General features: G+C 42.1%; 1 protein-coding gene across 2 annotated transcripts in view; it reads left to right on the top strand.

Annotated features, from left to right (window-relative positions):
• Nucleotides 1–4750: 4750 nt before the first annotated feature.
• LOC123508220 (hemicentin-1-like) overlaps nt 4751–13628 on the top strand; it is a 98668-nt gene continuing 89790 nt past the window's right edge. For both annotated transcript variants that reach the window (XM_045261762.1, XM_045261761.1), the window contains exon 1: nt 4751–5002. In XM_045261762.1, coding sequence (XP_045117697.1) covers nt 4993–5002 — 10 coding nt within the window. In that variant the 5' untranslated portion in view covers nt 4751–4992. The remainder of the gene's footprint in view (nt 5003–13628) is intronic.

The raw sequence follows: 13628 nt of genomic DNA, 5'->3' as shown, positions 1-13628 counted from the left end.
ACAGACAGGAGGAAACAGACAAACAGATAGACAGACAGACAGACAAACAGACGGACAGACAGAGAGACAAACAGACAAACAGATAGACAGACAGGTAAACAAACAGACAGACAAACAGACAGACAGACAGAGACAAACAGACAGACAGACAGGCAAACAAACAGACAGACAGACAGACAGAGAGACAAACAGACAAACAGATAGACAGACAGGTAAACAAACAGATAGACAAACAGACAGAGAGACAGAGGCAAAGATACAAACAGACAGAGAGGGAAACAAACAGAAAGAGACAAACAGACAAACAGACGAAAACAGACAGACAGATAAGCAAACAGACAGACAGACAAAGAGGCACACAGACAGACAGACAGACAGAGGCAAACGGACAGACAAACAGAAGCAAACATTGAAACAGACAGGCAGAAAGAGAAGCACACAGACAAACATACAGGCAGACAAACAAACAGATAAGACGAACAGGCAGTCAAACAAACAGACAGACGAACAGACAGGCACACAAACAGAAGCAAACACAGACAGACAAACAGACAGGGAGACAGAGAATCAAACAGACAGAGAGACAAAACAGAGAGAGGCAGACAAACTAACAGACAGACAGACAAACATACATACAGACAGACAGGTAGACAAGCAGGCAGACAGACAAGGAAACAGGCACGCAATCAGCATAAAACACCAGCAGATAAGACAAGGACAGGTAACGCACAGGTAAACCCAGGTGAAGGTAACACAAATTGAGGTAAAAATGGAAGGAAAATAAGGTGAAGCGAGGCAGGTAAGGTACACCTGAGGCTCCTATATACTTCTCTCTCTCTCTCTCTCTCTCTCTCTCTCTCTCTCTCTCCCTAAACCATACAGAATGTAAACAAACGAATCTATTCCTTAGCAGAGAGAGAGAGAGAGAGAGAGAGAGAGAGAGAGAGAGAGAGAGAGAGAGAGAGAGAGAGAGAGAGAGAGAGAGAGAGAGAGAGAGAGAGAGAGAGAGAGAGAGAGAGAGAGAGAGAGAGAGAGAGAGAGAGAGAGAGAGAGAGAGAGTCAGGTCAGCATCTCATCTACAGAAGTATCCATTTCCCTCTCACCCGAAGGAGGAGGAGGAGGAGGAGGAGGAGGAGGAGGAGGAGAAATGAACCAGATGTGAGATGAGTCGGAGGAGAGGAGGATATAAACAACGGGAAGAAGGGGAAAAAAGAGGGGAAAAGGACACACACACACACACACACACACACACACACACACACACACACAAAGCCCATCCCAGACTCTCATTCCTTCTACCTAAACTCACCTACAAAAAAAAAAAAAATTCTCAGTGCCTTGAATCTGCTAGCAAGTCCCAACCCGCGCGTTGTGTGTTCTGACTTGCTCTTTCGCTCTCTTTGAAGTCGCGCGAGGCTCAGATACCTCAGCGAGACCCACACGAGAACTGACGACGCGCAATCCACTTCCATCCCTTCCTCTTCCTGCAACTCCCTCCAACTTACATAGCGATTTTCCCTCATCAACATAAACTCTAGTAATCTGACTTTAAACTCGACAGCCTTCTCAGACTCCACAGTGCCTAGTCTTCTCTGCTCGAATGGTGTGTCACGGTCAGGTAAGCACTGTTTGATAGGCACTGGTAGGGAAGGGAAAGGTGTAGGAGAAGCAAAGAAGGGAATTAAGGGTAAGTAAAGGGAAAAGGGGGAAGAAGAGGCAATAATGATGAAGAGGTAAAAGAGAGGAGGGAAAAAATGTACAGAAAAAGTGAGGGGAAGGGTATAGAAGCAAAGAAGAAGGGAAATAAGGGTAAGTTAAAGAAAGAGGAATGGAGGAAGAGGAGACAATAAGGATGAAGAGGTAAAGGAGAGGAAAGAAAAGTGTACAGTAAAAGAGAGAATAGAAGAAGCAAAACGAAGAAAAGTAAATAAGAAAATAGAGAGATGGGGAAGAGAAGACAAGGAAAGAAGAATGAAGAAGAAAAAAAGAAAAAAATGAAAAAGGATAGAAGCAATACAAGGAGAATAAGAAATAGAGGGAAAAGGAAATAAGAAGACAAGGAAAGAAGAAGGAAGAAGCAGAAAAGAGAGAAAAAGAAAAATATACAGTTAAGGAAAGAATACAAGAAGCAATACAAAGAAAAGTAAACAAGTAAATAGAGAGAAGGAAAAGAGAAGACAAGGAAAGAAGAATGAAGAGGAAAAAAAGAGAGGAAGGAAAAATACACAGAGGAGAGAATAAAGAAGTGAAATGAAGAAGTAAAAGAGAGTGGTAAGGGTTAGGTTAGGAACTGGTCGTCGCGCCAGGAAAGCCTTCAGTCAAGTTGGTTCTGGTTCCGTGAAGGGCTTTGAGGCAGCACAGATCCGCGTGTAAGTCTCGCCCTCCGCTTATTCCTGACTAATCCCAGAGGAGGAGGAGGAGGAGGAGCAAGGTTTGAATTCTGTGACTCCTGCATTAAAAAGTAGTGAAGCGTGTTACTCATGAACTCTCTCTCTCTCTCTCTCTCTCTCTCTCTCTCTCTCTCTCTTTCGTCGTTAGTCAGGATTCCGTGTTTTTTGTAAGAGGTTTCAGTCACGCACGTGTTTTATTAACGCTGTCACTCACGTAAGTCTCTCTCTCTCTCTCTCTCTCTCTCACACACACACACACGCGCGCGCACACGCCCATAACACCCCCAGGAATACCTCCAGGGAGGCGTGGTGGTGAGGCGGCCGTGGCGTGCATCTTTTTATAGACAATATGAGTGGCTGGGACGTTAGGGAGCGACTCGCTATTGTTGTGAGGCAGTGGTGGTGGTGGAGGTGGAGGTAGTCACTGGCTGGGCTCCGCGCCGTCCACACACAACCACCCAGCAGCGTCTCCACAGCCCCGCCCACTGGGGACTCCACCGCGAGCTCTAGGGAAGACTTAGGTGTTCTCGCGCGCTTCCTGTTCTCGGTATCGCTCGCAAGTCGCTCCCGTCACCCTGCTGTAGGGCGGCGTGTCCTCGTCCTCGTCTCGCCTGGCCTTGCTGATCAACGGGGGAAGTTTTAAAGGAGTTACGGTGGTGAGTAATGCGTGGGGGCCGCCGCTGCTGAGGAAAGCGTCAAAAGTGAGGCGGGAAGTTTTAATGCCGTTCATTGTGACAAACTGCGCAAGGCTCCCACGCTCCCCCATGACCTTTTAGACTCCCGCGGCGCCACGTGACTCCCTCCATCCCGAGCCTTGCCTTCCCACAGGTGTGTGTCTGTGTGTGCGTGTGTGTCAGTGTATGAGCCGAGCCTCCCTACTCAAGGCAAGACTGTAAGCGAGGCGGGATCATATACTCTTACCTGTGAAGAAGAAAAGATTAATGAGCCTGAGGTGATGTGACATGATGGACGTGCACACCTGTGGAGCCACGTTGCCAAATACCCCGCGAAAAAAGGCGTTCACGAGCTGCCTGGGGACGAAGTGTGTATGGTGACTGTACCTGAATTGACTGAGAAGCTGAGCAACCAGAACCAAGCGAGGCACGTGAAATGAGCACCGCGTAAAGACACAGCCAGTGGTAATGCAACGCTCTGACGAGAACCAGATGGAAAAACAACACGATTTCATTTCACTCTGAACGATTCGAAAAAAAAAAAATAATAAATAAGTACTGAATGAGAAAAGGAAAGCAAAGAGAAAAGGCAAGTACATGAAAAAAAAAAGAAGCGAATCACGTGAACACTGCCACAGCTTATAACTCAAAATACGACTTCGCTTTTGAGTTCACTACGAAGAAATTGAGATAAAAAGTAATAAAAACAAAACAAAACAGAAAAAAAAACAGAAACAAAACCCAGAAACCTCACGTGAACACACACACACACACACACACACACACACACACACACACACACACACACTAACACATCCCCACCATCAAAACACCTCAGCAACCCTTACCATGTCCTCACCAGCGTGCTACCCGCCTCTGTTGTGCCTGTGTCCGCCGCGGGAGGCACCAAGGCGAGGCAGGAGGCACCGGGGTCAGCGCTAATGCCTCCCACAGTCGGCTTTAAGTGGTGTTATTCCCCCATCAATATCCAGAAGCCCCGGGAAGGAAGCTGAAGTGCCGAGGATTACAAAGTTTCGGGGTTAAGTCCGTAATTTTCTCCCGCTCGTGATGTAACTAAAATAAAAAAGACAAAGAAAAGAAGGAAAGGAGGAGAGAGAGAGAGAGAGAGAGAGAGAGAGAGAGAGAGAGAGAGAGAGAGAGAGAGAGAGAGAGAGAGAGAGAGAGAGAGAGAGTGAGGGAAAGTTTCTCGTGTTCAGACAGACAATGCGAACTTAAAGGTTTGTAAAGTTAAGGAAAGAACGAAAAAAGAAGACGGAAAGGGAAAGAGAGGAGAGGGAAAGGGGGTAGGAAGAGATGAAATGCAGAAGATGGTATAGAACACTTGAAAGAAGAAAAGGAAAAGAAAATACACATGTGGTAAGAAGAACTAAAGTGAAAGTGACAAAAGAACATCGCGAAAGAGAGAAAGAAGACACGATTCCTTATAAAAACAACGCTGAGACTAATAACACACGGTAGGATGACAAAATAACAGAGTAAGAGAGAGAGGCAAGGAAAAAAAGGAATAAAAAGGTAAATATAACTAGAAAAGGAAAAGAAAAAGACGGAAAAGCAAGAAACGCGTCAAATAGAAAAGAAAAAGGATAATTTGAGGGAGGGAGAGAAAGGCAGTGAAAGAGAGAGAGAGGGAGAAAGAGAATAGCGAAGGATATAGACGACGTGAAAAAAAAAGTGGTATAGAGAAGAGAGGAATAAAAGGAAGAGAAAGGAAGGGAGAACAGACAAAGAGAGAAAAGGAAGCATAGAGACGAGAGGAATAAAAGAAGGAAGAGAAAGGAAGGGAGAACATTAGAAAGCATCGAAACTGACACTCAAGAGAACCAACTATCATCATCAGCAGCATCACCATCATCATCATCATCATCATCATCATCATCAGCGAGGACACGAGGACAGACTAGAAATTGATGTTAACCGGTGAGTAAATATTTTTGTCTGTCTGTCTGTCTGTCTGTCTGTCTGTCTGTCTGTTTGTTTGTTTGTAGCTGTATTTTTTTTTCTCTGTCTCGTTTATTACGTTTTTTGTTCTTTTGTTCTGTTTTTCTGTTTGTTTTGGTTTTGTGCATCTGTCTGTCTGTCTGTTTGTCTAATCTTTTTTTCTTTTATTTGTATGTCTTTCGTCTTTATTTCATCCTGTTTGTGTATATCTTTGATCTCTCTCTCTCTCTCTCTCTCTCTCTCTCTCTCACCATCTTATTTCTTTCACCGTATCTTTTCCTCCTTTTTTTCTCCTCCTCCTCCTCTAACTGCTCGCCTTCCTCCTCCTCCTTCTCCTCCTCCACATCCTTGTTCCTCCTCCCGCTTCTAGCTTTCCTCCTATTTACACTTCTCACCCTCCTCCTCTTCCTCTTCCTCTTCCTACTCTTCCTGCTACTCGCCTCCTTCCTCTTCCCTCCGCTTCTCGCTTTCCTCCTTCTGCTTCTCACCTTCCTCCTCCTCCTTCTTCTCTCGCCTTGCTCTCCCGCCACGCACGAAGACACAACACACAAGGGAGAGGGAATTAAGTTATTGGCGTCCCCTCAACAAAAGTACGCGAAAGAAAATTGGCGCAAAGAAGCGGAATGTGCTGTTTCATCTAATTCTCTTACACATAAATACGCAAACACGCCAGGGAATTGAGCGCGAGTCCCAACAAATTGTCTTCTGTAATCTAAGCTGAAGGAGGAAAGGGAGGGAAGGAAGGAAGGAAGGGAAGGGATAAAAAAAAAAAAAAAAAACAAGAGAATATCCGGTGAACATGATTACAGTGAGGGTTGGTTCAAGTTCCCCTTCCTTACCTTCCCAAAGACATTATTTCTATTTTTTTTTACCTTTTTTTTTACCGTTTCCAAGTCCCCTCTGATCGCGTCGCTGAGCTGGCTGGTTACCCTCCTCCTCCTCCTTCCCCTTCCTTCCTTCCTTCCTTCCCTTCCTTTGGTCAATTTGTCTCTACCTTTCTTATCTGTCGCCGTGAATCTCTTGGTGGACAACTGACGCTTTTCTCCCTCGCCCCAGGAGAGAGAGGAGTGGCCAGACTGTTCATACGTGGTTATTTGTATTCAGAAGTAAGGTTTTTAGAGGTCTGTGTGTCCGCTATAGCACAACTATATAGTACTTTTCTTCCTCGTTGAAAGACAATACTGGCTGGACGGACTCTTCATATCTAGCTATTTGTATTCAGAATTTAAGTTTTTAGTAGTCTGTTGTATTTCTATGTGCGTGTTTGTGTGTCCGCTACTGTACACCTAATATTTTTTCTCCCTAGTTGAAGGAAAGACAGAAGCGCTAGGACTGTTCATGCTTAGCTATTTGTATTCATAATTAAGGTGTTCAGAGGTTTGTTGTATTTATAAGTGTGTGTTTGTGTGTCCGCTACTGTATAACTAATCTTTTTCTTCCTCATTGACAGACAGTAGTGACCGGAAGATTCTATACGTTGTCACTTGTATTAAAATCTATGGTCATTTTTCTCTATTCTTCTATCTTTTATATATTAGCCAGTGAGTGGATAAATGATACCTTTCTCCCTCGCTGTGAGAATAAGAACAGTGGCCTGAAGATTCTATACGTTGCTACTTGTGTTAAAATCTATGGTCATTTTTCTCTTTCGTCTATCTTTTATGTACCAACCAGTAGATAAATGATACTTTTCTACCTTTCTCCCTCGCTGTGAGAATAAGAACAGTGGAAGGAAGATTCTATACGTTGCTACTTGTATTAAAATCTATGGTCATTTTTCTCTCTTCGTCTATCTTTTATGTACCAACCAGTGGATAAATGATACAGAAAACTCGTGAAAAGAAAGGAAGGCTAAAATGTTTATGAGTATTCAAGGTTACTATTGTGTCACGGCTGGCTAAGAGAAAATTGTATATTAAATTACTCATGTTTACTTTTCTTTGATATCGCTGGACTTACGAGTGGTGGTGTGAGTGGAAGAGAGGGTGGTGTGAGTGGAAGCGAGTGGAAGTGTGAGTGGAAGGTATTGTACGTTTCCTTGGCTTTTTATCATCATTAATGGAATAATAACTCAGTGATATCGAACATTAATTTGCATAGAAACATCGACTACTATTATTATTCCTAGCACATCAATTATACTACTACTACTACTACCACCACTAGTACTACTGCTGCTACTACTACTACTACTACTACTACTACTACTACTACTACTACTACTACTACTACTACTACTACTACTACTACTACTACTACTACTACTACTACTACTACTACTACTACTACTACTACTACTACTACTACTACTACCACTACTACTACCACCACCACCACCACTACTTCTAAGAAAAATACGCAAATCACCACTAAACACCATTATCACCATTACCTCAATCCTGTCCATTATCACAAACACTCCCACCTTCACTATCAACAGTCAGAAGGCAGGCAGGCAGGTGTGTGGAGTCTCACCAAACTAAACAGAACAAAATAAATCTTTCCTCCAATTAATCGCACCAATTACAATAATGGTTACCTTGATAAATGAACACCAATAAGGGTTAATACGTTCATTAATTAATATGGGAGCCAGGACTGCCGCAACCTCCCCATAACCGCTAATTGATAATGATGCCCCAGGTAACACAGCGCACCTTTAATCCCTCACCTGAAGATACCTGCTGCTGTTGACCCACCTGCTGCCCTCATTATGATTACCCTCATTACTTAGGGCATGATTGGTGCCCTCACCTGTGGGTTGCTATACCTGTGATTGCTTGGTGACCTATACATTAAAGCTTTACCTGGTGATTTAAGGTGTTGAATCTTGTCATTTGAGATTCTGCAACTTGGTGACTCAAATACCTGAGAATTATATTGGACAACACCCGAGATTGCTTGGTGATCTAAACATGAAAGCTTTACCTGGTGATTTAAGGCGTTGAATCTTGTTACTTGAGATTCTGCAGCTTGGTGACTCAAATACCTGAGAATTATCTTGGTGTCTTGGTGACCTTGCAACTTTAGACAAAATTTTGGTTACCTGGTGACTTGATATAAAAAAAAAGTACCTGGTGATTATCTAGGAACTTAATTACCTGGTGACCTAAGGATTCAAAACGACTCTTGGTGATCTGAGACATGTAAACTTAATCTTTCAATATCTATCGTCTTTTTATCTTTACTTATTTATTTTTTACTTATATTCATTCAATTCACTTCATTTATACATTTATTTATCAATCTCTAGTGAGACCAACTAACACATCACCATCACAATCACCATCACCATCACAATCACCATTCACCATCGTGTCCACTCGTCCTCCATCACCACCATCATCATTTCCGCTCCATCATCACCGCGTTCATTCCATTCCATCCTCGCTGTCGCCTCGTCATCACCATACCACCACCATCACCACCACCATCACCACCCAAATTCCTCCCACACACACAACACCGATCCACCAAATGTGTGAACTTCATAACCACGTGTTTCTGAATTTTTCTCTTGTATTTTTTTCATAAAGTTTCCCCTCTACGTTTTCTTTTTTTTATTCTGGCATTCTTGTTCCCGTTTTCTGTCTTTTTTTTTTAATCTTCATTTTGGTATATATTTTTTGAGAGTTATCCTTCCTCTTTTCTTTTTTTTTTTTGCTGTTCCTTATTCTCGTTTTCTCTTCCTTTTTTTTTTTTTTCCTGTTTTCACTTTTTTTTTCTTTTTAAGTTTCTCTGATTTCTTTTTTTTTCTATTTTACTTCTTCATTCTTCTGTTCCCCTCTTTCCTTTGTTCCTTTTCGTTTTCTTTCTCTCCTTACGTTTTTTTCCTTCTCCCCGTTTATTTAGCTTCCCATATTTCCCTTTCATATCGTCTGTTTCTCTCTTTTATTCTTTTTCCTTTATTAGTTCCTCCCATCTCTCTCTTCTGCCTTCCTCTTTTTCTCGTTCATCTGTGAATTATTTATCTCTTTCTCTCTTTCAGTCCTTCCTGTCCTCCATCGCTCCATTTTCTTTGATTAATTTCTTCCTCTTCCCTTTCCTCTTTCTTTCCTCTCCTTTCCTTTATTTGTCATTTTTCCTATTCCTTATTCACTTTCGTTTCTTCTTCTCTCTTCTTTCCTTTCTTTTATTTGTTATTTCCTTTTCCCTGTTTATCTTCGTTTCTTCTTCTTTTTCCTCTTTCTTTCCTCTCCTCTCCTTTATTTTTCATTTCCTTTTCCCTATTCGCTTATGTCTCTTCTTCTCTTTCCTCCTTCTTTCCTTTCCTTTTCTTCATTTGCCATTTGCTTTTCCCTATTCTCTTTCGTGTCTTCTTCTCTTTCCTCTTTTTTTCTTGATCTTCTTTTCGATATCTGTCACTTCCTTGTCTCTAGTGAGTTAGATTTTCCTTCCCTCATTCCTAACCATCATCAACCATTCCACAGCATGCCAACTCCTTTTCACTCATTCCTCGCTCCTTTCCTGCAGCGTGTTGCGTGATTTTTTTTTTTTAATGCAAGAAGGGGAAGCTGGCCAAGGGGAGCAAAAAAAAAAAAAAAAAAAACTTAAATAAAATAAATAAAAAAAGGTCCATTTAGTCACCAGTCCCCTTGCAGGTCCGAGAGTTAGCCAAAAGTAAAGGATGTCTTGAAACTTCCCTCTTAAATGGTCAAGTCATAGGAAGTTGGGAATTATTGGAAGCAGGTAGGGAGTTTCAGAGTGTTTCAAGTGTTATTATAGGCAGTTACATAGAGTTTAGATTGATTCAACCTTCCTAACTGTTTCTTTTCTGTTCCTTCACACCTTCACGTATTTTGCAACACTGTCCTCACCTTGTAAGCTCCTTTTTTTTTTTTTTTCACTCCCTTTTACATTTCTCCTGTCTCAAATTTAACTCCTTTTCTCGTAGCACGTTTCCCGTTTCATCTTCCTTTCCTCCTTCTCCTGTTCCTACCCTTCACACCTTCAGGTATTTCACAGCACTGTCCTCATCTTGCAGGCTCCTTTTTCTCACCCCTTCCACATTCCTCCTGTCTCAAATTTAACTCCTCTCCTCGTAGCACCTTCACGGTTTCATCTACCCTTCTCATCCTCTCCCTGCCCGTCTCACCCTCCAAGCCTCTGACACAAGTAAGACTTCAGAATCTGCTTTGAAATATGGCACGAAAATGAGGAAAAGATAAAAATATTACAAAACTAACACGTAGGAGGAAAAATCGTGACATTTAGGTAGAATATCCTTGAAAAAAGTGAAATTCCCGACTAATTTATGAACTCAGTCACACAATGAAGACTTTTAGCCAAGAAAAATAGATTCAGAGAGTGTCAGCTTAACCCCTTAAGTACTGGGACGCATTTTTACCAAGAGTTTTGAGTTTGATTAGACGGCTCTATTACATTAGGAAGGGTCTATGGAGGTCAGAAGATTAGTGGCTACAGTCCTCACATTTTTAATACCTACATAAGTTTCTGAAGCTGTATAGAATCACCGAATAGTAACCAGAATCAATATGAAAACGTGTCATGGTACTGAAGGGGTTAAATACGCCACAGAAATGAGAGAGAGAGAGAGAGAGAGAGAGAGAGAGAGAGAGAGAGAGAGAGAGAGAGAGAGAGAGAGAGAGAGAGGACAAAACTAACATGTCTAGGGAAAATCGTGACTTTTGGGTAACATTTGGTCAGGAAATATTATGCACGTCAATTATTCAGTGTATCTATACATGGAGAGTGAAAGTTATATGAAGGGTGTCCGCTAATATTCTGACCTCTATCTATTATGTATATTAAGTAGACTTCTCTCTTTTTATCAGCTGGGAATTTGAGTCTTATCAATATTGTGTTAATAGGTGATGGTCCATTTTTTCTGTCTGTCTGTCTGTATGTCTGTATGTCTGTCTGTAACATAATGTGGTTAGGGAAATGAAAATATGAATAATGAACGTTTTTTCAGAGAGAGAGAGAGAGAGAGAGAGAGAGAGAGAGAGAGAGAGAGAGAGAGAGAATAAATGAAAAAAATCCTTTAATCCTAACACCAAATATTGAGTTACCACACACCACCACCACCACCACCACCACCACCACCATTACACAGAAATACCTCCACCACCATTAGTACAAGAACCAGGTCGATTAATTACCACCCTTATACTACTACTACTACTACTACTACTACTACTACTACTACTACTACTACTACTACTTCCAATCAGCACTTTACAGCTTCCTTGGGTTGATAATGCCCGCTCTTAACACTTGTCTTCAAAAGTTTGCCGCGTAGAGAAAGAATTCCAATGTTCATAACTCAGTTCGTGGTTCTTACTCCGCCATTGTTCGTCAGGGAGGGAAGGAAGGAAGGAAGGAAGGAAGGAAGGAAGGAAGGAGGGAGGAGGGAGGAGGGAGGGAGGAGGAGGGAAGGAAGGAAGGAAGGAAGGAAGGAAGGAAGGAAGGAAGGAAGGAAGGAGGAAGGAAGGAAGGAAGGAAGGAAGGAAGGAAGGAAGGAAGGAAGGAAGGAAATTAAGGAAGGAAGGAAGGGAGAGAAAGAATTCCAATGAGGGAGGGAGGGAAGGAAGGAAGGAAGGAAGAAAGGAGGGAAGGAGGGAGGGAGGGAGGGAGGAGGAGGAAGGAAGGAAGGAAGGAAGGAGGAGGGAGGAAGGAAGGAAGGAAGGAAGGAAGGAAGGAAGGAAGGAAGGAAGGAAGGAAGGAGGGAGGAGGGAGGGAGGGAGGGAGGGAGGAAGGAAGGAAGGAAGGAAGGAAGGAAGGAAGGAAGGAAGGAAGGGAAGGAGGGAGGGGGAGGGGAGGGAGGAGGAGGAGGAAATGAATGAATGAATGAAGGAAGGAAGGAAGGAAGGAAGGAGAAAGAAATGAAGAAAGAAATGAAGGAAGGAAGAAAGGAAGGGAGGAGAGAAAAAAGGAAAGAAGAAAGAAAACTAAGAGAAAGGAGGAAAGAAAGAACAAAAGGAAGGAAGGAAGGAAGGAAGAGAGGAAGAAAAAATAAAAGAAAATAGTAGAAAGGAAGGGAAAAAGGAAGAAATGATAGGGTAAAATAAAAGAAAGAAAGGAAGGAAGGAATAAAGAAAGGAAATAAGGAAGGAAGGAAAGAAGGAATACGATAAAACAAAAGACAGAAGAAGAGAAAAGATAAAAAACAAGAATACAAAGAAACAAGAGAATAATGGAGAAAGAGAAAGATAAATGAAGAACGAAGGAAGGAAAAAAGACAGACAGGAATGAATGAATGAAGAGAGGAAGGAAAGAAGGAGAGATGGATGGAAAGACAGCTGAAGAATGAATAAATGAATGAATGAATGAATGAATGAAGGAAGGAAGGAAGGAAGGAAAAAAATAGGAAAAAAATGGTGGAAAGAGGCAGGTGAAGGAAAAATAAGAATAAATGAGTGAATGAAGAAAGGAAGGAAGGAAAAAAGGAAAAAAAATGATGGATGAAAAGAAACAGCTGTAGGAAAAAAAGAAAATATGAAAAATAACATTAACTAGAGTCACACACAAAAAAAATAAAAATAAAACCACTAACTAGAACCACGACAACTTCTTCTCTTCTTCCTCATTTGCCTTCTTCATCTCTCACCTTGAAATGACGCAGTGCACGTTCTTCTCTTCCCGTTTTCTTTCGCTTCGTTTAATCTAAAGTTTCGTAATGGGATTTGTGGGACGAGAATGAAGTCTTCTCTAAATATTACCTTTCATTTTCTCGTCTCACAGTTTGGTTTCATCTGCATTTCGTGTTCAAGTTGACTGTAAGTGTTTGGATCTCGTTGTTTCTGTCTAAATGTGGGGTTATAATTGGTGTGTGATTCTCTCTCTCTCTCTCTCTCTCTCTTTCTGGTAAGGTGGGTAGTGCAGGTATTTTAAGTGGAAGAGGTAGCGTTTTGTCATAACGCTATCTTGCACCACATATTCTCGTTTCTGGCATAACTTCATCTATTACTACTCTCTCTCTCTCTCTCTCTCTCTCTCTGGTCTAAATGTGACTTATGAAGGGTGTCTGATTCTCTCTCTCTCTCTCTCTCTCTCTCTCTCTCTCTCTCTCTCTCTCTCTCTCTCTCTCTCTCTCTCTCATGTCTATCACACTTTAAAAACTACAACCGCTGGCGAGAAGATTTACACTCTGTACTCGATTTATCACGATATTCATTCGGAACCCGCATTTTTTTACATCCCCTTGACATTTGCTGCGAAAAGAATCCCACGTCGGTCACTGCAGAGGTCGCGGTGTTACTTCAACTCGCGTCTCGATCCAATAAGAGACAGGGATAACAAGAATATGAGTTTAATTGACACCATTTTGAGTGAGAGTGTTTTACCTAAATTTTATGCCAACTCACTGACACCATTTTTGAGTCTGTGTGTGTGTGTGTGTGTGTGTGTGTGTGTGTGTGTGTGTGTGTGTGTGTGTGTGCAGGTGCGTGAGGCGGAGGAATAAGCGGGTCAGCACATGCAAACTTGAAAAGGAGAAGAGGAAGGAAGAAAAGAGAAAAGAAATAAAAAAAAGCACTGCAAATTTGGGTGTTGAGGCGAAACGATCCATTGTAAGAAGTGACTTACTCTTGGAGGCACGAGAGGCACGCGACGGTGACATGCATAGCGAGAGAGAGAGAGAGAG

Source organism: Portunus trituberculatus, chromosome 24 (assembly GCF_017591435.1).
Source record: "Portunus trituberculatus isolate SZX2019 chromosome 24, ASM1759143v1, whole genome shotgun sequence".
NCBI lineage: Eukaryota > Metazoa > Arthropoda > Malacostraca > Decapoda > Portunidae > Portunus > Portunus trituberculatus.
The sequence above is the reverse complement of the archived record's forward strand: the minus strand, read 5'-3'. Positions and strand labels throughout refer to the sequence as shown.